The 25,242-nt window shown below is 43.5% G+C and overlaps 1 protein-coding gene and 1 long non-coding RNA gene across 4 annotated transcripts in view; one reads left to right on the plus strand and one right to left on the minus strand.

Moving 5' to 3' along the window:
• The window catches only part of SLC13A4 (solute carrier family 13 member 4), a 37,363-nt gene extending 28,154 nt beyond the window's left edge, over positions 1 to 9,209 (plus strand). The window contains exons 11-16 of the mRNA XM_006910493.3: positions 824 to 925; positions 1,744 to 1,841; positions 2,027 to 2,151; positions 5,326 to 5,487; positions 6,714 to 6,851; positions 8,968 to 9,209. Of these exons, the coding sequence (XP_006910555.1) occupies positions 824 to 925; positions 1,744 to 1,841; positions 2,027 to 2,151; positions 5,326 to 5,487; positions 6,714 to 6,851; positions 8,968 to 9,105 (763 nt within the window). The 3' untranslated portion in view covers positions 9,106 to 9,209. The remainder of the gene's footprint in view (positions 1 to 823; positions 926 to 1,743; positions 1,842 to 2,026; positions 2,152 to 5,325; positions 5,488 to 6,713; positions 6,852 to 8,967) is intronic.
• On the minus strand, positions 798 to 25,242 carry LOC102884152. 3 transcript variants are annotated; one of them, XR_439148.3, is made up of 4 exons: positions 25,093 to 25,242; positions 15,936 to 15,989; positions 7,373 to 15,010; positions 798 to 7,251 (listed from the first exon to the last, which is right to left on the minus strand). It is a non-coding gene; the product is annotated as an uncharacterized LOC102884152 (long non-coding RNA). The 3 variants fall into 3 exon arrangements; XR_003045941.1 differs by having other exon boundaries at positions 798 to 1,817; positions 5,253 to 15,010; XR_003045940.1 differs by having other exon boundaries at positions 798 to 1,821; positions 4,671 to 15,010.

Below are 25,242 nucleotides of genomic sequence, written 5' to 3' on the forward strand. Positions count from 1 at the left end.
GCTGTATTTTTTTAAACTTTAATTTACAAAAGGAATACATGTTCATTGTGGAACGCTTAGAAAATACAGGAAAATATAAAAGAAAAATCGACTTGTGTTCCTAGCATCCTGGTGTTAGCTGTTAACATGATGTACTGTTCCATGCTTTTTTCGTTGCAAAATTATATGTATTATATAATATGTATATGTATTTCTGGTAGAATTCAATCCATACTGAAGAGTTTCATATCTTGCCTTTTTTCAGTTAGCATTAGACTGTCATTAGGATCCCAGGTAATTAACTCTGCTATAGCAACATAATTATTAGCTGCATCTCATTTTTACGCATGCTGAACTGTATTCGATGTCGTGGAATATTATTGGATATGTAGGTTGTTTCATCTTTTTACTGTTTAGTTTTTTAATACGTAATGGTTCTATGTGTGTTTCTGGTTATTTTCTTAGATAAAAGGAATGATCGAAGTTAAGGATCCTGAGATCTACTGTCAAATTGCTTTAAAAAAGCTGTCGCAATTTCTACCTCCACCGGCAGTGTTAGAGGGGCCCATTTTACTGCACTCTCTTTGCAGGCTGTATTTTAAATTATTTCATAAATGTGTGATGTTACCTTTCCTTCCCACCGAAGTGTCTCCAGCAAACATGGTTTTAACATTTTCTGACACCGTCTCGTTTTTTCACTTTACTGCTGGCCGTTCAGAGTGTTTAAGCAGTAACTGCGTTTTATGCCTCCGGTACTGAAGCTCTGAATAGAGGAGCATCCCAAAGCAAGTGAAAAAGCTAACAACGTTTGCAGTTCCTGGAGCAGGTCTGTTTTATTTTATAGCTACCCTGAAATGGTGACCGGATTTTTCTTCATCCTGATGACGGTGCTGTGGTTCACGCGGGAGCCTGGCTTCGTTCCCGGCTGGGACTCGTTCTTTGAAAAGTAAGTGATATCGTCTCCTCCTCAAGAACAAACCACCTCGTCCTGGAAACGTCTCCGGCAGTTTTCAATGGTGTCCCCTCCTAGACTGTCAGGGACAGACATGAAGCCAGGACATCACTTTGTTCCTGTGGAAGCCTCCTCTTTTTCAGGAAGCTGCAGGATACAGTCAAGAAGAAAATACAGTCTTCGGAGTCCAGGTCAGGGGTTGGGATCCAGCGCTACCACTTATGCAGCTGTGTGACCTTGGTCTTGTCACTTAAGATCTTGTGACCTCAGCTGTCTCGTTGTTGTGAGAGTTAAAGGAGAAAATGTCCCTAAAGTAAAATATCAACTGTAGAGAGACCATGGCCATGCAGTGGCTGAGGCCTGTGGGGGAAGAGGCAAACATGGCTCCGGCCACACCCCTCCCCCACATCTTCCCCTGAGGGCCAGGGCCACAGGCCTCTGGCTCTGCCAGCACAGCTTCTAGTCTGAGAAAAGACACACGTGGAGGTGTGAACCTCGCAGGAAAGAGGACCCACCCTTTTCCAGTCTCCTTCACCTAAGCCAACTCCTCATCACTCCTCCTGGGACTCATCCCAGTCGATGGGCCCATAAATTCACACCAAGTCATTTTCCCTAGCCAGGCCCCGCCTTTGGACTATAACCATTGCCCATTAAATCCACCACTGGATGGCATGGCAAAACGGGCAAGGCGCAGACTGATGCCCCATCTCGACTAGGTCCTACAGGCAGGCCTCGGGTTCAGACCATGCCGAGACGCAGCGCTACCCTGGGGCCTCCTGCCCCCCTCCTCCAGCCTGCTTCTCTCTTGCTAGGAAAGGCTACCGCACCGATGCCACCGTCTCCGTCTTCCTCGGCTTCCTCCTCTTCCTGATTCCAGCGAAGAAGCCTTGCTTTAGGAAAAAGAAGGATGGTGAGAGGGGTTCAAGGGGAGATGCTGGGGCTGGCTCTAGTCACGTGATACCCGAGTCAGAATTTTCAGAAGGCACCTGACCAAGGCCCTCTGATTCTGCCCCAAATAGCAGCTCAGCCCCTACTCTACAGATCACTCCCATTATGGTTCATCTGGCTCTACCTCCCTGTCTACCTGTGACCCAGGGGAGGACCGGAAGCCCTCGCCGGGGACGGAGCCCATCATCACGTGGAAGGACTTCCAGAAGACCATGCCCTGGGAGATTGTCATTCTGGTGGGAGGAGGCTATGCTCTGGCTTCGGGCAGCAAGGTAACCCTTGAATTCTGTTCTCATTGGGCCAAATAGTTTTCCAGCTACTTTACCTAGTGGAATCATTACGGTTCTGAGCAGGAAGATTCGAAGGAGCTGAAGGAGAGGGGAGTGTCCACCGAAGTCACTGGGAAGGGGAGCAGTCAGCCAGGAACAGACATCCTGTCCTCCCCGAGCACCCAAGCTGGTGCTACTGAGACCGAGTTACAGATCAACTGTGCAATAGTCATGGCATACGGCATTCACACCTCACTGACGGGCCCACGCTGCCAAAAACTAGGTTATTTGGATTTTGTAGCCATCTCCATCTATGGATTTGCCTGTGATAGATGTGCCTGTCAGGGCCCAGAGATGCCCCAAGTGACACACAACAAATTGTCCCTCAGTCAGTCCATGTGCACGTCCTGAGCCCCTTTGGAGAATCTGCATTATAGCTGATGGAAGTGCGCCCTGATTTCTTGATTGGGAGAATCTGGCATGAGATCTTTTAAAGGGAGCTAGTGGGAAATAGTTCAACTTCCCGAAAGGCTAACCCTTTCTGCAGTAGAAAAGGATCTTAAGAACGAATCAGGTTAAGGCTCACACTGTTTCTCCGTCCACTCTGTATGCATTAACCCATTCCAACCTTGGCTCACTGCTGACTACCCATTCACTGTGGGTTGACGTATCTGCATTGTTAATGATGTCACAGTTCTACACTTGGAAGGAACCTTGGAGGACATCAAGTCTCATCTTCTACCCAATGTGACAACCCTGGCTCGAACGCCTCCAGTGACAGGACACTCCTTGAGCGAGGAACAAAGAATAGTTGTTCCCTACTCTTAGCTCAGGTCTTCTGTGTCTTCCACTGACAGTTCTGCCCCTATTCTCTGGAAAACTCTCCTAGGTAATAATTATTAAAATTTAAAAAGTTATTAATCCCCTTAGATTTTTTTCCTGACCGAAACTCCTTAGTCCCTTTAGCCATTCCTCACAGAAGCAGTGTCCCCTTACCACGCTGGTTCTCCCCTCAGGACTCACTACTTGCCCTTGGCCTTATTCACACATGGTCCAGAGGTGGTCAGAGTAGATCAGTTAAATTACCCAAGCCCCATCTCTCCTCTCTGATCCAAGCTCCATCTTGGATTTTTATGGAAGCTTTTCAAGGCTTCACTGGTACTCATGTCAACATTTATGATGCAACTGCAGGCAACTAAAACCCTTCATTCTTTTAATTGTTAGTCACTATTAAGCCTCAAGACCTTCAACCAGTCCTGAATATGTGCTGTCAATCTTTCTAATTCCAAGTTCAAGATATTATATTTACCTTTATTGAATTTCAGTTGTTAGTTTTGGCCTCTAAGCCTAGCCTGGCAAGATTTTTTTCTTTTAAACCAAAATGGTGCATGTATGGCAGATAGTACAGTTGATATTTCTGCAGGACCCTTGCTGTACTAATTCTAATAATATAATTCAGGTACGATATATGTGATTCCCACTGGGTATGAAATAATTTCAGTCTTGACAGCAGTGAGGAAAATCCAGCGTAAAATGTTTCTACACCAAGTGTTTAAAAAAGTAAGACTTCCTTTTTTGTGTTCTTTTTCTAACTTTGCAGTCTAATTTATCAATTTACCTCAAATTATAGTATAAAATAGTTCTTCTGGAAAATTATTGCCATTAAATTATTTCACTTTACTTACAAGTGCTATTTGGGTAACATGATAATAGAACTCCATTTCTTTCAAAAATGTAATATTTCCACTCAGCTAACAGCTTTCCCTCCCCCGTCTTTGTCCGGGGACCACGGTTTAATGTGTTACAAGAGATAACAATTACAGAGCTCCTGTAGGCCTCAAGGCTCTGTACCAACCATTAAGGGATGTAGTCTCCACATATTGGATTTGCAACTCTCAGTTAGTTGGGAAAAAAAAAAGTGCTTGAAGGTAAAAGTGGCTACGGCAGAGAGAATTCTGAAGGCCCTTGGCCATCAGTTGCCTATGAGGTTGTCACGAGGTGGCCAAGGTGCTGTGATCAGATGAGCTTTTGAGGAATTTGGAGAAAAAGTAGCTGCTGACGAAGTGGCGAGGCTGTCTTTCATAATAAAGCGTGAACAGGACTGACAGCCTGAGGAATCATAAACTGTCTCACCTCGCTTCATGTCCTGCTCCTCATCCCTTTATTGCATTTGCAGTCTCTACGGTAGAGAAGAAAATCAGAGCATGTCGACTATGGAAGAGAGATGAAGGAAGGAGCGAGGGAAGGAAGGAGGTTGCATATGGCAACCTGGGAATTTGTAGTACAAAAACTAAATGGTGACTTTGATTTTTTAGGGGAGGGGGAGAACCCTCGCTATTGGCAGATGAACAGCTTCCAACCCAATGAATTATTTTAAGTGGGAATATTCATTCATTGGCGTAGATGCGTATAAATGTCGCTAATGGAAAATGTTTAAGAGTGGCAATACGCCTTCATATGTCGTGTCATCAAAAAGCACTGGCAGGTCGCAGCCCTGATGTCGGCCCTGATGGGATGCGAACCTGAAATGCGGTGAATGACTGTCTTCTAGGGCAGAGAGGAGGCACCTTCCCCACTGGCTAGAAACAGATGTATAATCCCCTCTCCTTCATTCCTCATGCAAAATTTCTCATGTTCAGTCCTGCTCACTGAAAAACAGGAAAGGTTACTATCCTAAGATGTTGAACGTTTTTTCCCCTCTCTCAGGCGATAAAAGAAATGGATTTTAAAAGCAGAGTTAAGGATTACACTTGGCAGCCTGTGTATAGGGCACTGTTGATCGGATGCATAAAGAGTGTGTCAGAGGCTGTAGGAGTAGAGAATGAAGTTGAGGAGCTGACCACCCCAAAGATCTTTAACCCCTGCTGAGCTGTCACAGCAGTGCTAGGAAGGCCCGTGGCCATTAGGGTAGGTAGGTCGCCATTCCCCGTGACAGCGACTGACCAGGAAACCCTGAGACTGAATGTTGTACAATCATAAAAAACAATTTTCTGGGCTAGAAAAATGATCTCATCACAAAAATCAAGCATGCCGCTGGGCTGCGTCCACCAGGAAATAGGGAGACATTTAGACGGCTCCTGGGGTTCCTCCCAGGCGCCCCTGACCTGCTGGCTCTCAGAGTTCCACTGGGAACGTGCTTCTCCTCCTTTCTTCTCACTGTTTCCCCCTGGTCTGCAGAGCTCTGGCCTCTCCACCTGGATTGGGCACCAGATGTTGTCCCTGAGCAGCCTGCCGCCGTGGGCTGTCACCCTGCTGGCATGCATCCTGGTGTCCATTGTCACAGAGTTTGTGAGCAACCCGGCCACCATCACCATCTTCCTGCCCATCCTGTGCAGCCTGGTGAGTAGAGCAGGCTCCCGACGTCCAGACGGGCTGCCCCAGGGGTCTGCTGTGGTGGGGAGCAGCGGCTGCGGCTCTACTCTCCCCTCGTCATTTTCACGGCAAACTGGTGTTCAATCCATAGTTTGAAAAAATTAAGTTTTTCAAATAGCGACTGGTAAATAAACAGATAAAGAAGCCACAGCAAGGGTTCTAGAAAACCTTTCCCTAAAAAGGCGTTTAGAGGCAGCCCTGCAAGGAAACAAGAATGAAGAAAATAACCTTAAAACCCTAGGAGTCCGGTTCCCCACAATCATCATCGGCCTTGCACTCCTGAGATAAAGGCCAGAGAAATAATGATAGAAAATGAAGGCAAAATGCTCCCAGGAAGAAGCAGATTCAGCCTCAGTGGCCAAGACCTCAGCTCTAACTACTATCACCTCCACCCAATTTCGACGTCCAGAAGGTTCTGAGAATGGGGAGCAAGGCCAGCCTCATTCCGCGACCTCAGAACAGTGTTAGTGATGGAATAGGGGAGGGAAGCGGCTGCCAGATCTGAGCCTGGCTAAGCAGCCCCAGAGGTAAGGCCCCGGACACCACGCTGCGTCCGACCATTCTGTGAGGTGGAACCTACGAAACGAAGGCTCTTCCCTGTCTCCACCAAAACGACATGCTCCTGCTCTTTCTAGCCCCAAACTCCCCAGCCACTCTCTCCACTCGCTGTTCGGATGCCTCCCTCTGAGCCCTTCTTCCCATCATCTCGTTAGTGTGAGCATGGAGCACACTCAGTTAAAACTGGGCAACATCGAGGGCCAGCCCCTGGGTTCGAACCCATGGAATCCATATAACAGGTACTTTACCTAGAAAAAGAAAAGCCCATTAGTTCTGTACCCCAAGAATGACAGATCTCTACTGCAATCAAAGCAGCTCATTCATGAGATCTGTGTTTGAAGAAAAAATTTCTCAGCGAAGGAATAAAATTTAAAGAGCACTTCCTTAGAAATGAAGATAAAACAAGCCTCTGAGGCGTAACTCCGAGCCCACGTTTCCATGGGAGTGGGTAGCACGGGGGTGCATCTGGCCTGGCCAGCACTGACGCCCTTGAGGGCAGTGCTTTATCTGTCCCTAGCATGAGGCGTCCAGCCAAGGTTAGCCAACACCCAGCCATCGTTTAAAGCACGTTTGTGATAGTAAAGACAGGAAACAAGTCTAACGTCAACACTGTTTCTGTGGATTCTCTCTTCTAGTCCGAAACGCTGCACATTAACCCACTCTACACCCTGATCCCAGTCACCATGTGCATCTCCTTTGCAGTGATGCTGCCCGTGGGCAATCCCCCCAACGCCATCGTCTTCAGTTACGGGCACTGCCAGATCAAAGACATGGTGAGTCACAGGCGCCCTCTTTCCACCAGGCCCAGCTGCCAGGAGGACAGGGCGACTGGCTCCACAGCCTTCTCCTAAAGTTTATTATTTTGTAGCGGTTGTCCCTGGACTTGTCAGCACTCAATCTAGTGTGGCAGAAAGAATGGTACTAGTTAAAAGGTTTGGGGTGGTCCATAAACATCAAGAACAGTATAATAATGTGCTCTCCCCACCCTTATCTGGGAGAAAGTGGGGACACGGACAGAGAAAGCTGCGACAGAGGCAGGACGTGGCCCAGTTCCAGAAGGCATGAGCTTGCAGTCTTTGCTTCAGTTTCCTCACTGGACCAGTGGGGACATTCATTCAAAAAGCTGCTGGCTGATTCCTAAAAGGTGAAGTAGGAGAAACCGTGCAAACAGACCTAAAGGAAAAGGTATTTTGTGAGAACAGGATCCTTCTGTTGAACTCTTCCCCCAAGCGAGAAATTCCTAAAAGCAACAATGGCAAAATGCAGCGTCCACAGCTCATTTCTTAGTTTTCACCTGGGCTCACAAAAGATGGCTTCGAAGAGACGTTGTGCTGCTGATTTTCGTGTTGGGCATATCCACCTTCCACTCCTCAACCTATACTCACTGCTATGCTTCTTAATATCCAGGGCTGATGGGGGCTGGGGAAGGGTGAAAAAAAGATACAAATTACTGGGACCTGACTGTCTGAATCGGCCCGTTCGCCCTCGCTGAGGGTCTCAAAAACTGTTTCACTAGAGTCCAAACTCGTTCTCAGCAGCCCACTAAGTATCACATGGAGGAAAGAGCTACAAGCTGGTAGAGTCAGAGCCTTTCTACTGTTCAAACTGTCCTCCTAGGTCATCTGTAATTCTTCAGGGCCACCCCTCCCCTCTACTTACTGAACAACTCTCGGTCATATTGAGCCCTGCTCCAATTCTCCTGTCCCCCCGCATCCTCTCTGTGCCCCCACCATTCACCCCCAGCCTCCTACCCTGGAAGCAAACGATCGAGGTGGTAATTTGCAAAGGCACCAGATGACAAGAAGTGAGCCAGTCCTGGGTTCTACCCCCAGCTTGGGCCTGACTTGAGATCTCAATTTCCTTACCTGCTAAATGAGGAGGATCCGACTAAGTGCTCTACATGGTCCCTTTCAGCTCTTTTAGAAGCTGCCACCTCTCGCCTGCTAGGGGACACGGGTGCTTCTCCATGCCAAAAGGCCCGGGGCCAGGTGGTTAACAGGTCCTGGGCGTAGGCCACAAAGCAGAGAGGGGACACGCCTAGTCATCTGCTTGGAACAATTTCCTAGCATTCATTTTTCCCTTGCAACGTTCCCAGCTTAATGCCAGCAGTGAACTCGTCCCGGCTCCACACACTATGCTTGGGTGCACCCTAGCACGGTGCCAGCTATCCTCGCGGTACATTTTCCCACCTGGCTCTGCCATCATCCCTCACGTCCCTCCCCTGCCACCTGAGAGTGTCCATGCCGAGCCAGAAATGGAAGGGGTCAGACTCAATGAGGTGACATTCCCTCAGAATAAAGCAGCAAAGCTAGCATGCCTGTGTCACCTTCCCAGGCAAGGGCTGAGCAGAGGCAGCTGACCTATTTCCCCAGACAAACCCAAGACACACGACTTCCATGAGCTGTTTCTTGAAGGGAAAAAAAAGGGGGAGGGGGTATGGTGGCAAAGGCTTCAGACTACAGCCCCTCCCGCGAGTCCCTTATGTGTCAGCACACTAAAGGCACTGAGAAGGCCCTGCCTTAGAGACCCAGGTCATTTTGCTCAACTGCGCTTCCCTATGCAGGATCCTTCTTCAGTGTGACTTATTCACATCTCTGGTGCCCTGAGGCCATACCTACTAGGCCTCTGCAGTAAGTGGGGGTGCTTTGAGTAGAGAGGATTTTAAGGGCCCGCTGCAACCCCAAGTCCTCCCTGCCCTTCCACAGTCCTGTGCCACCCTAGGCAGCATGAGAACACTCCAGGCAGAGACCGGAACAAATCAGGGCCAAGCAGGTGGGCTGTGATCACATCACCGCAAGGCTTGGGGGAGCGGGGACTTGGTGGGGAGTGCTCTGGGATCTGCGCTACTGCCTCCTGAGTGACTAGGCTGTGCTGGTTTGTGTCCTGCAGGTGAAAGCTGGCCTGGGGGTCAATATTATTGGCCTGGTGATAGTGATGGTGGCCATCAATACATGGGGAGTTAGCCTCTTCCACTTGGACACTTTCCCAGCCTGGGCTAAGGTCAGTAACATCACCGACCAGGCCTAACACAGTGGGCAAACGGCCAACCAAAGGAGCTGCCAGCGCCCAGCAGAACCTGACCTATGGGCCAGGAAAACCAACAGGAGCACCGAACCCCAGCAGAAGATCCGCTATCTACCACCTCAAGTGAGGTGCGGGAGGCTTCCGACAACCAAACACAGGCTTGGCCCCCCTTCCTTAGCGCCATATCTCAAGAAAACCTAACGCTTTCTCACTTCCTTCTACCTAGTCTCTCCTGTCTTCTGAAGACAGGAAGAGAAGAAAATTTGTCTCGGTTGCCCTTCACAGGCTAAGCCGCACAAACCTCCCAGCCTCACTAGGTTTGATGTCATTCTCAATTTTTTAATCCCTTTTTAGGAGTTGAAGGAGAAAGCCAACTTATCCTACCTATGCACAGACAGTGAAACCAGTGGTATCTTCTCTTTGGGAGGAAAATCTTACCCAGAACTTGAGACCTCACATTAGCTCCTTTCTCTTAAGTGTTTCTATCCTAAGTTCTCCCCACGAAAAGGCAGTTTGTGGCAATCAGTTCTCTTTTATCGCTACTTGGATTCCCTTTTAAGTATTTCTCTTCAGTGGCTTCTCTTTACCTTGGCACCAAATTCCTATAAAGAAATAGGTGTTCCCCTTTTGGAAAGGCTGGTGCTGTTCTCTCTGTCAGAGGAAAAGGAAGTAGAGAAAGAAGACGTTGCGATTAGCATCTCTCTCTACACTCATCATGAGCCATCAATACCATGGTGTCGGTTAAGTGCTGGGAGAAAGAAAAAATTTCATGCCTATCTTATTAAGGAGGCCAAAGCTATAATTAAGGCCACAGCGCAATTAGTGATATTTGACTGGCTTTCTTCTGGATGTAATGAGTAGTTTGTCCCTGAGAAGACAAGTACAGAAAGGTCTAAACACATCAGTCTCTTGCTACAAGTAGAAGAGCCCCTTGAGGGGACAGGAGATGTCTTATATCCCTCAAAGTCTCCAGCAACTTATACAATATAGTAAACTGTAACTGCTCAATAAATGTTTCCCTTGAGAAAAATCACTTTGGAAATCAAGGCCTCCTTTTTCCTCCTGAAAACCATGCCATTTTCTCTACAGATGTCTTTTCTATATGACTGACTATAGCTCCCAACTCCTGCCGTTTCCTGGCATTACAGAATTCTGATTTCCACAAGTTACGTGCTTATGGGAAAAGAATATCCCGCAGTTATTGTTTTTAACTGATTTCAAGTTACTACTGTTAGTATGTGCTGTCTGTCTTCTCACAATAATTTATCAATGAAGTCACTCCCTTAGTTTATCAAGTATCTGTAAATTGTAAATTCCTTTTGTGACGGTCAACACTCTGACCGCAGCATGACTGACCAGGTTTAACCATGAAAATTAATGCTTCTGCCCTGTCAATTACCTTAGGTCAAATTATTTGGCCACTTATAAAAGTGATGAACTAAAGAGCCCAAATAAACTATCAGTATTAGATACAAAATAGCTGGTTTGATCGGAGCCAGCATCTCTACAGTTATTTTGCTCTGAAATGTTCAGAAAGTCACAGTGTTACTCCCATTGTCAGGGCAGCCAAATCGTCAGATGCTGACCCGTTACAGAGACACTGAGCCCCTCAGTCGGAGGATGAGACAAAGGCGCAGATCATTGTTATGACCTCGGGAGTATAAACAAATGAAGAAAAAGGAACGCTGACTTGGAATTGAGCTGACTTAGAGTGACTGGCCACTGTCTAGCTATTCGAGAACCTGAGTGGACCCCAAAGGGAAGGCAGTGCAGCTCCCTGCTCCCTGGATGCACCCCAGCAGCCAACTCGGAGAGCGCGCTCACTGCGGTCTGGGCTAGCGGCCGTTCTAAAGAACAGCACTGTCCTCTCCCCAAACCAGAGACCCAGGCCAAAAAGACTGCTCATAGCAGTGACAGGAAACATCAGACATGACTAACAACCCCTTGTCATCCAAAACCACTCCATGCAGGACAATACCAGCTCCCCTTTGTAGTCTTATGCCTCCTGCAAATAGATTATGACTTTTACCTTCTAGCACTATATGGATGCAAAAGCTGTAAATGATCATCTTATACGAGGTCATCTGACAGATGATGACACTGAGAAGCAAAGACACTAAGTATAATTGCGTCTTTTTCTCAATTATCAATCAAATTTGCTTAGTCGAAGTTGCCTTTGAAGTTCCTTTAAGTCACCCGCGAAGCGCATGGTGCATACCTTTTACAATAGCATTTACACGGCATAAAGACTCATGTGCCACCTTGCAATAAAAAGTGCTAGTTTTCCCTTCAGTGTCAGACTAGATGTGTTTTGTTTTTTTTTTCCAGTCGGACACCAAATAAAGTAGTTGGCTTCAGGTTTAGGGCCCATGATTGAGGAAGTTTATCTAAACACTAGTACCACTCTCGGTATGGAAAGATGTCCACACCACTAGCTCACAAAGGAAACAGAGGCCACCTGAGTCCACAGGCAGCTCTCCCTAGGGCTGCCCTCAGGGAATGGATGCAGCACAACGGCCTGCACTATTTACGTGGCACATTTTTCTTGTCCCAATCCTGTGCAATTGTACGGTGGATGACGCATCTTCGGAAGGCCTTACTGACCGCAGAGGCAATGGTTCAGGCAGGCCCAGGACTCGGGGTCTGCGGTGCCAACCCCAAGCACTTCTGTTTGTTCTGTTTCCCAGTACCTCACAAACCAGGCAGTCCATTAGGTCTTCGGTTTGTGAAAAAATACGTTGCAGCCAGATTTAGGAAAGTTATACACTGAACATTTGAAAATCTGTGTCACAAACTCCCCTCTTAAGACCAGGCGACATCTCAAAATATTTTCCCTTCACCACCCTGTTCCTTTCCACAAGGCCCTAACAGTCAGTAGGGAAAAAAGAACTCATTCATCTGTGTAAGGAATGGAAATGTTATGTGCAAAGTCCAAGACGGGGAGTTTAAGAAAAGCTTCATTTGCTCCAGGACAGTATATAGTGTTCCTTCAGGAGGAGTAACAGAAAAAGCGTTAAAATGCGGGAGGCCTCAGCAGAAAAACACACACCGCACAGCGTCTAGGGAGCAAACTGCTTAGTGGCAATGAAAACACTGTGCGTGTGAATCTATGCTCCACGGACCAGAACGCAGACACCTGGAAAACCCACACGTCGTCACTTTATCTATAGTCACACAAATGAAAATTAAATGAGTTAGATAAAAAGAAATAAAGCTGTCCCTTTAAATCAAAAGCACGTAACTCCTTATTCACATAAAACACCAAATCAGAAGAAAAAACCTAAAGACTTCAATTGGGAACTAAAATACATAAAATAACATCAAATCCAGCCCCTTTTGATGATTTTAAATAAGGTGGTTTTGGTTTTTCTCTCCCTTTGGGAGGTTTAAGGATAAGCTTTTCAAGTTCAATGTATTCATTAGGTTCCCAGCATCCACCCTGAAGTTAATTTTTCATGTGTGAGTAACCTTCGGTGGTATTCTGAGTAACCTTTCTCTTGGTCAGATGTGGTGATAAGTTTGCTTAAATCACATCAACAGTTTTCAAATGTTTCTTAAAGGAAAAAGAAGGCATGTCTCATGGTGGCTCTTCCCATCCCTCCACTGGTTTTATAAGGCAAGGGTCCCTAAAGAACACACAGAGAACATAACTCAGTGCCAAGGTGACAGTTGCTGCATGCAACCCCCCACACTACTCACCCTAAAATCTGTGCTGGTCTGGGTTCCTTCTATATCTCAGTGGAGATAATCCTGCCTGAGAACTCTGAGCCCCTTTTCACTGCTATAAGAACCTAAGACAAGGAGAGGGTGTCTGAACAGTGCCCACTAAGTCAGCTTGTGTCCACTGTGCGGCAGTTTAGCTGGGGAAGGTGAACACGAGAACTGGTTCCCTGGATGGCTCCCACTGGTAGAAATGAGCCTATCATTGAGGTTAAGTGTCACTCCTGAGTCCAAATGAACTCTGTCCATAAGGTATAAATAATATAAAAAGATCTGATCTCCTAATATCTAAGTGACCTTCACCTCCAAAGAAGCCACTCTGGGAGACCATACACACAAATAACAGTATCACAACGGATAAAGAGGAACACTAAGCTTGTCGCATTCTGAATGCCACCATGGGTGATAAACCTTTATCCTTCGAGGCTGTAGTTCATCCTAGTAACAATTCAGTCATTTAAGATCAAATCTCGTGAGCGAGGTGGTATGATCAAAGCGGATACTGCAGCTTTTCATCAACAACCAAGAGAGTGACTACAAAATGATGACAAATTTTGCATGGTTCATAAACTAGTTCCAAAAATGACTGCAGAGAAACAAAAGTATTCTGACCAAAAGCAGCATGTTTGGACTAAGGGCTACTATTTATTGGGCAAATCTGCAAAGTGCCATGCAACACATCACATACATTGTCAGGTATTTCTCATGGAAGCCCTATGAGGTAGGTATTGCGTCCGATCTTACAGAGAATACAAGTTTCAGAAAAACAAGCCATTTGCCCATGATCACACCTCTAAGGTGAAGCCAAATTACAATACGATTCTAATGTCTCGCACACCAGGATAAAACAGCACGAGACAGGACACAACCTGACACTCATGAGTAATAGATTAAATAAATTATGGCATCTTCAGTAGATAGAATTTTATGCAGCCAAAAAAGGAAAGATGTCCTTTGCTCCTTACATACTTATATGGAATGATCTCCATTAAAGAAAAAAAGACTGGGGCAGGGTCTATGTATACGTTATCACTTGTATAAAAAAAAAAAAAAAAACCCTGCCCACATATTTGTTTATGCACAGAATCTTTCTCAAGTAAAATGGTGACAGTTGCCTGCCCCCAGGAAGAGAAACTAGGAGTTAGGGGTGGGAGAGGCCCTTCATTCTAAATCACTCTCTTACCTTGACTCATGGGGAAAAGTGATGTTTTCAAACATTTTTGTTTAATTGTAAAAAATGGACTGATTATACATTTGACAAATTACAATGGTAATTTCTGATTGCAGAAAAAAAACCCCAAAAATTTTCTTATGAGAATCACTAAAGTTATAATCTAAATAATTTTTTAATGTGAAAAGGTATAAAATTTCCTTTGTAGACAACTTGTCACTTATCTATCATGTAATGTCAAGTACACCTGTAATTCCTTAACATAAGTATGATTCTTTTGAGGGAAAAGAGCCAAATCAAATACATCATTAAGGAAAACTGTACATATTAGATTATGAATTCTGAGGACAGAGGCCATTATTTTACATATTTCTTAATTCCCCAGTTCTTGACGGGGTTCTCGATATAATTTCTCAGTTAATGAGTAGCAAATTGATTTACTGTGAAGTTATGTCAGTTATACTGACAACAGTATAAAATAAATGGATAATTCACCAGAAACTGGCTTCTAGATTTCAGTTTTAATTACCTTGAAACATCATAATTTAGTACCAAATGTTTAAACACCTGTTATAATTGCTAAACTGCGAAATCAGCATTATTTGTATCTGATCGGCTATATAAAACTCATCGGTTTTTCTTTCGAAAAAAAGCAGGAGATATCCCAAAGAATAAGGGAGAGACTGCTAATTAAAGGTCATGTTTACTAATCTAGCACCGTAATTCCAGCCTCAGGACCTCCCAAGCAGCTGGAAGGAGGAAGAGGAGAGGATGTTAGAAAAGTAAGGGTAGTTCTTAACTGGTGGCCCCATTTGTGCTGTAAGGCAACGCAGGGTCTAGCAGAGACTGGAAGGTAAGACAAAAGCTTTTGGTTCAGGTGGTAAAGGAGGCCCTCGAGAAGAGTAGAATCAGCGGATCCTGGACGCAGTGCTGGAGCTGGCATCAGGAACTAGGGGGTTTCTTCTTGGTATCCAAGTCCTTTTTAACTTCTTCAAGTTTTTTAGCCAGGTTTGGTATCTTTAAAGAGAAAAGAGATTATTATAATTTTGTATCTAACTAATCAATATTCTTCTACTTCTCTTCTTCCAAGGATAAATGGTTATTGTACAGTTTTTATTTTCCTCTGAAAGAGACCTGCTAAATAGTGGTGTTCCTTAGCCTCGTAAATGTGTAAGAAGGATCTCTGAAGTTGTAAGTTAAAGTATGCTCCCTCTCTGAAAGCCACACCGATTTCAGCTTGTATATACCCACTTAGCCCCTCAATCCAGTGCTGACTAGAAGCTGTACATCTAACCAATAAACGTGATATGCTCCTGCCTAGAAAACCACATGACTCAAGTGAAGGCTGACAGAGGGAATTTCCTTTGTCACAGAAAAAGCTTCACTACAAAGGTGAGTATCCTTGTCTCTTTAAAACGAGCATTATCTCTCCAGAATCCCCACTGATGGGCAGTTTTGCTACTGGTTTTCTACTACCACATCTATAAAGTGAGGCTAATACGACTCCCCACTTCACAAAACTCTGTCCTCCTTGAATGTGCTGTGCTACAGAGATCCACCTCCAAAATTCTCAGTCATCTGTACTACCCGGTAGGGGGACTGAAAAGATTATTCAATTAATCTTTCAATTCTCACTTGTCGCATGATTTGCCATAAAATTTTAAGAATCTAACTTAAAATTCTCGGCTAACAAACACAGCTCAGGAGCAGTATGAGACCATCCAAAGTGATGCGATTTTGCCCTCTTGTGGTGATATGGAGGACAGATGCTTCTAAGACTTAGGTTATTTTTTCAAATGGAAAATCTTTCTACAAAATCCAGGACTTTTCCCTCAGATCTAGGGACCCCATCGATGCTGGAAGGCACACCTTTCTTCAACAAAGACAAGTCACCACAAATCGGTTTCATGGAATCGTGGAGGATGTGGATATGGTCACTTACGTTGTAATTCTGAGCCAGATACATTCCAACCAGGTTGCCGAAAGTAAATCCAAGCTGAAAGAACAGAACAGGAAGAGTTACACTGAGCTCGGTGCCATGTGACACCGAACCCAACCGTACAGACAATGTTCTCCTCAGGGGCTTGGGTAGTTAGAAGACCCCAGGGTCCAGTCTAGGGCTGGATAGGGCACAGTGTGAAATTTACATCTTGCTTCTATAAAATAAATGTAGAAATGTCCTTGCAAAAGAATAAATGGTAGCACTGAATCAATCTACCCTAAATTCTCCTTGGCCCCTCAGGACCCCCATAAATACCTGACTGTAAGTTCTGGAAACCCAAGCCAAAATTATGATTGTTGTTGTTAAAAGCTTTAACTGTTTTTCTTTTTTTTATTTTGGTTATGAGTATTGTTATTCCTCATGATATCAAATAAAAAGTATTCAATTTAAAAAGGTCTTAGAAAAGGAAGGGACTTTCAGTTTAATCTTTTTATACTTCAAGAGCACGAAGCCCAGGATGGTGAAGTGACTTGTCAGGACAACCTCAGCTAGATACAAACACACACTCAAAATCTAAACTATACGATGACAGAAAAAAAGAAGAAATTCTGACATATCAAAAGCATAATTTCAATTGATTTGTTGTTAGTAAATTAAGAAGCATAAAGGAGGCTATCTAGTCTCTAATATAGACCACTTTCTGATCATCTGACTGATCAGACACATCTTGTGAAATCATATTTTTATCCAGGTGAGATTGAGAGGCAAAAAGATTTTTTTCACTCCTATGGGTTGAAACCAGGTAGACAGAGATTTTCCAAACCCAGAAAGAGTATTATATTTGCTTAAAAGAAGAGGGGGAAAAAATCAACTGAGAATGTTAGCTCTAACAACAAATAAGAAGAATATGGGATTGAAAATATTTCAAGAAAAATAAACTACTTTTGGTTCTACCATTGCCTAATTGTGTATCTGTAGGCAAGACACTTAACCTCTTTGGAGCTTTGCCAATTTGAATTCCTGATTTATAAAAACATTACACTAACAAGGCTCCTCCCAGCTCCAACATTCTACGATTCCTGGTTCTTAAAACGGGATCTCAAAATAAAAGTGGTATATCTAATGTGGCTTCATTCTGTCAACTTCATCAGACATCAGTTATTGTAAAACACAAAACAAAACAAAAACCACGGACCTCTAGACAAGTCATATCGAATTCCAGTTTCAGAATACTGCCTGGTCTACCAATGAGATACTGTAAAATTAAACGTACAACATAAGAAGATAAATGTTGCACATTAAGAAAAATGTTGGGGAAAAATGCAGGAAGTCCGAAAGCATTTTTGTATGTTGTTCATCGGATGCTCCATAGGCAAGGTTAAATAGAAAATAATTAAAAACATAAATAAATAATATATAAATATCTAAAAAACTAAAATCAAAATCCGAGGAATGGTAACTCATTAGTCTGAGAAATCAGCCTGGAGCAGGTGACAGAAGGTCCCGAGTGAATGTGAAACCTCTCTCCAGGCCATGAATGCTTAATACCTTCCAGGCCGAGCCCTGGAAACCTCATCAGTAGTCCATCCAGATGGCCGCTTTCCCCACGGTCCCACTCCACATCACGTGGTCCCCCACAGCATTCCCTGCAGAGGAGGTGGCAAGCTAATGTGAATGAATTGGTTTTCTTCCTAAAAAGCAGTGAAGATCAATGAAATAGAATGGAGGGTCCAGGTATAAGTCTTTACAATTTATGGTCAACTGATTTTCCACAAGGGTGCTAAGACATTCAATGGGGGAAAGACGTTTTTGAGAAATGATGCTGGGACAACTGGGTATCCACATGCAACAGAATGAAGTTGGACCTCTACCTCACGTCATAAACAAAACTAAGACCTAAATATAAGAGCTAAAACCACAAATCTCTTAGGGGAAAACAAAGCACTCCATCTGCATGACCTCAGGATAAGGAATAGTTTCCTAGATATGATACCAAAAGCACAAGTGACAAAAAAAAATTTGGTAAATTGGACTTTCAACAAAATTAAATGTTTGGGTTTCAACGAATACCATCAAGAAAGTGAAAAGACAACCTATAGAATGGAATAAAATATTTGCAAATCCCAAATTATTTAATAAGGGAATTGTATGTAGAACATACAAGAAATTCTTATAACTGAATGATAAAAAGACAGATTACTCAATTTAAAAATGGGCAAAGGATTTAAATAGACACTTCTCCAAAGAAGATATACAAATAAGTGGCCAATGAACACATGAAAAGATACTCAACATTATCAGCCATTAAGGAAATGCAAATCAAAATCGCCATGAGGTACCACGACACACCCACTAAGGTGACTTTAATTGAAAGGAGCAATGTTCCAATGTGGACAAATTGGAACCTTCATACCCTGCTGGTGAGGAATGTAAAATGGTTTGGCCACTTTGAAAAACAGGCTAGCAATTCCTCAAAAAGTTGAGGAACTTTGAAAACAGAATTACCATGTGATGCAGCAATTCCGCCTTCGGGGTATATACCCACGAGAACTGATTCACGCATCCAAACTTGCCCAAGAATGTTCACAGTAAGACTATTCATAAAAGCCAAAAGGTGGCTACAACCCAAATGTCCGCCAACTGGTACATGGATTTACAAGATGTGGCATATCCATAGAACGTAATATCAGCCAAAGGAATGAAGTACTGATCCATGCTACAGCATGGATAAACCTTGAAAACATTTTGTTAAGTGAAAGGCAGTCAGAAAAGACCATGTACTGTATGATTCCTTTTAAAAGAAATGTCCAGAACTGTCAAATCCAAAGACACACAAAATAAATTAGCGGTCATCCAGGGAGAGGGCAATGAGAAATGAATGCCAATAGGTGTGGGTTTCTTTGTGGGTGGTAATGAAATATTAGATAAAAAATTAGACAGTAGTGATGGTTGCAAAACTCGGTGAATATCTTGAGAACAACTGATTCTAAACTTTGAGTGAAGCGTAGATGTGAATTATGTCTCAAAACAATAAAAAAAAAATCAATAAGATTTAGTAAAATATCAGCTATATGGGATAAACTGAGAAACTCAAAGACAACTTCGAGGTTTCCAGATTGGATAAATATTTTAAAGGAATGGAAATATCAGAGTAAAAAACAAGGACCATTCAGATAAATGGTTGGCTTTGCATATGAGAGCTCCAAGGAAACTGCTGTCAGTTGACTAGTTTTTATGTACGGATACATGAGTGGGTTAGTCACAACACTAAATCTATTAACGTAAAAAAGCACTAAGTCAAAAAAGAAGAGCGCCAGCTCCAAAGCAATCTGATTTCTGATCGTTTTGCTGCTTCCCCAATAAAAAAGTTATGTGTGTGAATAAAGCCACAATTTTAATCTTGAGGTGGCTCCTGGCAATACCCCAGAGTGAATACTACCAGGCAGATCTGAAATATGACTCATCAAATTACATCTTCAAAAAGTACACACCCAACCCAAGTTATGACACAGAATCTGAATCATCTTATATTTACTGACAAGGACTTAAGAAATCTAAAAGTAATTTCATTTTATTTAGCAAATGTAGCTACAACTAGTATTTAAAAGGATATCTAAAACCAAAAGAAAACCAGAAGTATACATTATCTAACACTGATAAAAGGTAAACTGATAATTTTATATCTCAATTTCAGTCTCAGCTACAGAGGCTGTTAAAAGACCTCTCTATTCCAAGGAGGCAGGGAAAAAATTCATGTTTTGTGTCTTAGTCTTTAACCACTTCAGGTATGGTGTGGGGAACATTATTAGATGTGTTTACCAACTACTTCAAGTAATAAAACCCACAATCTGTACATTAAAACAAAAATCTGTTGAGGAGATAACCTACATCCCCCCTTCCACTCCCATCACAGAGAAGCACATTTTTTAAGATGTAAGCTGGGTTTTATATTCAATAGTTTGCCTTAGAGACTGAAGAAAGAAAAAAAAAAGCTGTTAATCTTTATCAAGCCAATAAACTAAATAGGGACATTCATGAAAACGTTAGGCAGTAAACTCCAGAAAGAGGTACATCAGGTAGAACTGGTTTGCCTGTTCTCAAACAAGTTGATTCAAATATTCAAATATCTTATGAATATCTGAGAGGAGTAATCAGGAAAAAGAGGAATATCTAATTAAATAAATGAAGTCAATCACAAAGTATTAACTAAGTGACATGTGCTTGGGAAATCGAAGTATAAGGTATGTAGCTTCTTCCCATGGAATTTATGATCTATTCTAGAAAGACAAGACTAAAATACAAGAAAGTTCAGTGAACAAAACACAAAATGTCACCAAATGGTCTGAATGGGCCATGCAGTTTAAGTGCTTTGTTTAGAAATCTATGTAACTCACATTAACTATATTAAAGGAGAAAATGATGATCGCCGGATGAGGAAAGAGCATGACAAAAGTCAACAGCCAATAAAAGTCAATAAAAACTCTTAAACTTGAAATCGAATTTTCTTAATCTGTTAGCAACTATCAGAAACACAAACACTGGACTAAAACCTGAGAAGTATTTCTACTAAAACGAGAAACAAAAGTTGGATATCCATTCTCACTGTTTCTACTGTAAGTCCTAGTTTGGAGGGCTCGGCAGGGGGGCGATAAACATTGGAAAAGAACACAAAACTGTCAATTTTGCCTTCACTGGAGCTATGACTGCCTTAACAGTGCTGCCTTCCCTGATTCACTTCCAAGTAAATCTACAAACTACTGGAGCTGACAGGGAAGACTGCTAGATACAGAAGCAATACGACAAAATTATCAGCATTTCTACACATCAGCAACAACTTGAAGATGTAATTTTAAAAAGGATGCCATTCACAAAGACAAAACTAAAAAGTACCTAGAAATAGATATAACGAACAAGGGGCAAGAAGATTTTAAAAAAAGATGAAAGACATGTACAACCTGATAAATGAGGAGATCATAATGGTATAAAGATTTCAGGAACTTAAAAGTCATCAGGAAGGCTCGTGCAAAAAGATGGGAGTTGGGCCGTTAAGAGCAGTAGGGAAGGCAGGAGGATTAAGGTAAAAAAATATATATACACATATATATATGAAATAGCAGATATAAATATAAGTATAAATACATATGTAGTATTTCATATATACATATGAAATCTTTTTTGTTTTATATATACATATAATATATATACATATGTACGTATATATGTGTGTGTGTGTGTGTGTATAAATAAAACAAAAAAGAAACCACCTGGGAAGGTATGAAGGCAAGAAGGTTCACAGGTTGATAAGGATCGCCCGGCTAACCTAAAACAGAGCATGTGTGTTGAGAGGTACTGGGAAAGGAAAATGGAGCGAGATTAGCAAGCCTTGAAAGTCAAGTCAGCGACTTGATGTGGAAGGACACAGGGACCACTGACAGTTTCTGAGCATGTGAATAAGGTCATTAAATTTGGATGTCACTCTGGCAGCTGCAAGAGAGGACAGAACCCAGGGCATCAAAGGAAACATATGTAGAACCAGTGGCAACAGCCTTGCTTTTCTCCGTGGCAGAGCAGACCTATCACGAGTGGCGTGTTTTAAAAAGAAATTTAAAAACTGGAATATTCAGAGAAGGATAACCTGCACGAACCTGAAATCATAAAGAATGGGTAGAAGAAACAGATGTTTAGCCTAAAGAAAAGACTGGTGGAGTAAGAGATAGAGAGAAGTCCCCCCAAAATGCTCTTGGAACATGTAAAGCGTTGTCATGTGGAACAGCAGTGCTCTAACATCAAGGAGTAAGAACCAGGTAAGGAGAGGCTGACCACAAATGAAAGCCATTACCTGAGAAAGTAGTGAACCTGTTGTAACTGGAGGTGCCTGAACGCAAACTGGATCTTAGTGGAGACGGAAGCATCAGCATGTTAGCTGGACTAGAGAACCTAAAAGAACTCTTTCAACTCAAAACCACTTAGGCTAGCGTAGTTGGAGTAAAAAAGACCTGCTCAACAAACTTGGCAGTGGGAACATAAAGACAGAACTTTCATAAGACTGGCTGGCTTAAAACAATAGTTACATTTACTGAGTGCTTACAGTATATGCAAGGTAGCATTCTAACTCTTTTTCGTGAATTAATTCCCATTCTTTACAACCTTATAGAGCAGATACGGTTACTGCCCAGTTTATGGTGGGGAAACTGAGGCACAGAGCAATTAGGTGACTTGTCCAAGATTACATAGCGCATAAATGTATGTGCCAGGCATAGCAGCTACATGATATGGAGAATAAAGGAGAGAAATAAAAGATGGTGTCAGTATTTCGAATTTTAGAAAACCGGGACTGGGAACAACAAAGCAGTTGGGTGTGGGGCATGGGTTGCAGCGTGGGGAAGAGGTAATGAGTCCAGGCGTGCTGAGTTTGAGATAAAGGATATGACAAGAGATGTTTAGTAGGCAGCTGATGACAGGGACCTGGAACTTAGAGAAAAGGACTCAAAGTAGTTTTGGAAGATGTTGGCAAAGAGGTGAGGTGACAAGGACCCACCCCTAAGAGTTGGCTGGAGAAAAGAGCAGAGTCAAAGACTGAGCCTTGGGCAATACCCAGTACTCAGAAGGCAGGAAAGGCAGCCAGTATAAACACACGGGAATACATAGGGCTATTTCCCAACTAGTGCACCAAGACACTGATCCCCCCTGCCTTTGGAGGGGCCAGCGCCAGACCGGACACCTTCGCTCTGTGCAGGTTCTTCCACAAAAATAAAGCCATGTGTGTTGTAATGTTTAAGAATGTCGGAAAGTACTGAGATGCAGGATCCCAAGGCCAAGGGAGGAGGGATTAAAGAGCAGGTGATTCAGAGCAACAAGTGCTGCCACTTCAAGAGGCAAGAAAAGCCATACATGATTCCAGTAACAGTACAACAGGCACCGTACACTAAGCCCCCAGCAGTATCCTATCAGGCTTCCCTTCAAAAGCTTCGAAAGCTTCCTTAGAACAACTGTAGCTAAACCATACTGCAATTAAAGAAGCTACTGCAGTAAAAGGAAGGGGGAAAGAATCAGCAGAACCACAGGAACGCGTTTTTGAGATTGGGATGACGGGCAAATATTGTAATCCAAGGAAGAATGAACAACTTATAGGCAGCTCAATCCAGCGCAGTGGTTTTCAAACAGTGTTCCAGGAAATGACAACTGTAGGAAACATGTCCGAAGGTTCCGAAATATGTGATGACATGGCACATGTTTAACTTGTGACTGTTCCATCACTGCCAAAACTTTTACCTTCACCCACCCTTCTGAAGGTAAACTAATCCCTGTTCCTGAGAAGAAACGAAATCAGAATTACTGATACCTTGTGAAAGAGAAATTGAACAATATCTGAGTCCTTATTGTCATGTTTTAAGTACTTTATTAACTCGTTTTCGATCTTCACAACAAAACCATGAGGTAGATTCCCATTTTCACATGTGGAAACTGAAACACAGAGAATCTGAACAACCTGTCCAAGTTGCCACATCTTAGAAATGATGGAGCTAGAGTTCAAACCCAAGAGTCTGACCTCATAAACACTACGACATGATGGCTAGTCACAGGGTTAAAAGCTAGAGGGGAGATCTTAGGGATCATCTACTTCGACCCCATTGTTTTATAAATGAAATGGCTAAAAGCGAAGAGAAAGACTTGTTCAAGTTCAGTGAGTTAGTGAATCACGTGACAGAGGTAGAATCAAGATGAAAAGTAATACTATCCAGTTCTTTCAACGGATGCAGTGAGGAGCAACAAGTGCTGCCACTTCAAGAGGCAAGAGCAGGAAGGAGATCCATGTTCCAGTTACTTCCAAGCTAGGAATTTAATGCAAGACTTCAAGCATCTCTCCTTCAATGCTGAGAATTCTGAATTTTCAAATTAGTCACATTCATATTTATACACAGCAAGTTTATTCCAAAACTAAATACACTCACTCTGCAAAAGCACTGATAAAGTATAATTGAATCAATGTCCCCCACTTTATCAATGAGCTACAGCTGGAGCCCGATGCTCAATTATATTATCTTACACTCTGGGGCAAACTGATACTGTTTTTAAACTGAGTGTTTTCTACAACCAAAAAAAAAAAAACAGTAATTACTGCTGTTACTCCTAAATTAACACCTAGGTAGGACACTGGAGAAACCTCCAGAAGCAAACGAGCAGCCCTGTCTTAGTTGACAGTTTGCATCCAGGACCCCTACCCCAAAAGGTATACAGAATCAAAACCAATTACCATCTCAAAAAGGGCAGAAGGAGCATTTTTTCCTAATCTTTTTGATAAAGAATATAACATTTGAGAAATCATCTCATGCCCAGACACCAGATTTCATTGGCCACCTGGAAGGTATGAGAATACCTGCCTCTTCTTACCAGAATTAGAGGTCGAAAGCATCAAGTTGTTAAGGCACAACCTGGAAGAAAGACCTTCACTTGGAAATCTAATTGGCAAGATCTCCTGAAACCTCCACCAGGCAATCTGAAATATCCTGAGCTTGACCAGAAAACCGGTTTTTTTAAATGAAATAAAGAGCCATAAGAAATCATTCGTTTACTCATGGTAACACTCATTTCCCCCTTACAATGAGCATTTCGGAAAAAGTACTTGTAGACCAGGGTCTGATTCACGCCAGCAACCAGCCAACCTCGAAGTCTGGAAGCTATAAAAAGCTTGACGAGGGCTCCCTGAGCCTCTAACTCTGACTTTGCGTTTCTGTGCCTCGTGAGGTGGCTTACTAATTTACACTTCATTCCTGGTCCCTCCGCCCTCCGACCTTTTCAAAAACGCCAACCACAGCAGGGCTCGAAGTCAGGGAAGGCGCAGTGTCTACGTCGGGGCTGGAGAGAAGGGGGAGCGTTACGAAAAGTCATTAAGGACCCAAAAGCTTCAGCACGAGGGTTACATGAGGGACGCGGGGCACCGCACACAGTAAGGAGCTCTGAAAATGCATGTTCTGTCTGACATCTCAGAGTTTTAGGGACTTGAATGGCTGCAGACAAATACTGGCCAAGGCGGTGAGCGAGGCAGAAACAAAACCAGCGGACCGCAGGACCTGGACCCCGGGCCGACTCGGCGGGTCGGGGGCCCCCGAGACCCCTGAGCCAAACCCACGGCCCGCCTCTCCGCACCACCACTCACCAGGAACTGGAGCATGATGTCGGCGAGGAGGGCGCGAAGGGCGGTGGTAGCTCCGTGGGCCGTTCCTATCCGGCCTCCCCACGAGCGAGGGGCGGAACCCGCCGTCGGCTTCCGGGTCACGCCCCGCCCCGCCCTCCTCCTCGCTCCGCC

The sequence above is a fragment of the Pteropus alecto genome, unplaced genomic scaffold (genome assembly GCF_000325575.1).
Source record: "Pteropus alecto unplaced genomic scaffold, ASM32557v1 scaffold22, whole genome shotgun sequence".
NCBI classification, from domain to species: domain Eukaryota; kingdom Metazoa; phylum Chordata; class Mammalia; order Chiroptera; family Pteropodidae; genus Pteropus; species Pteropus alecto.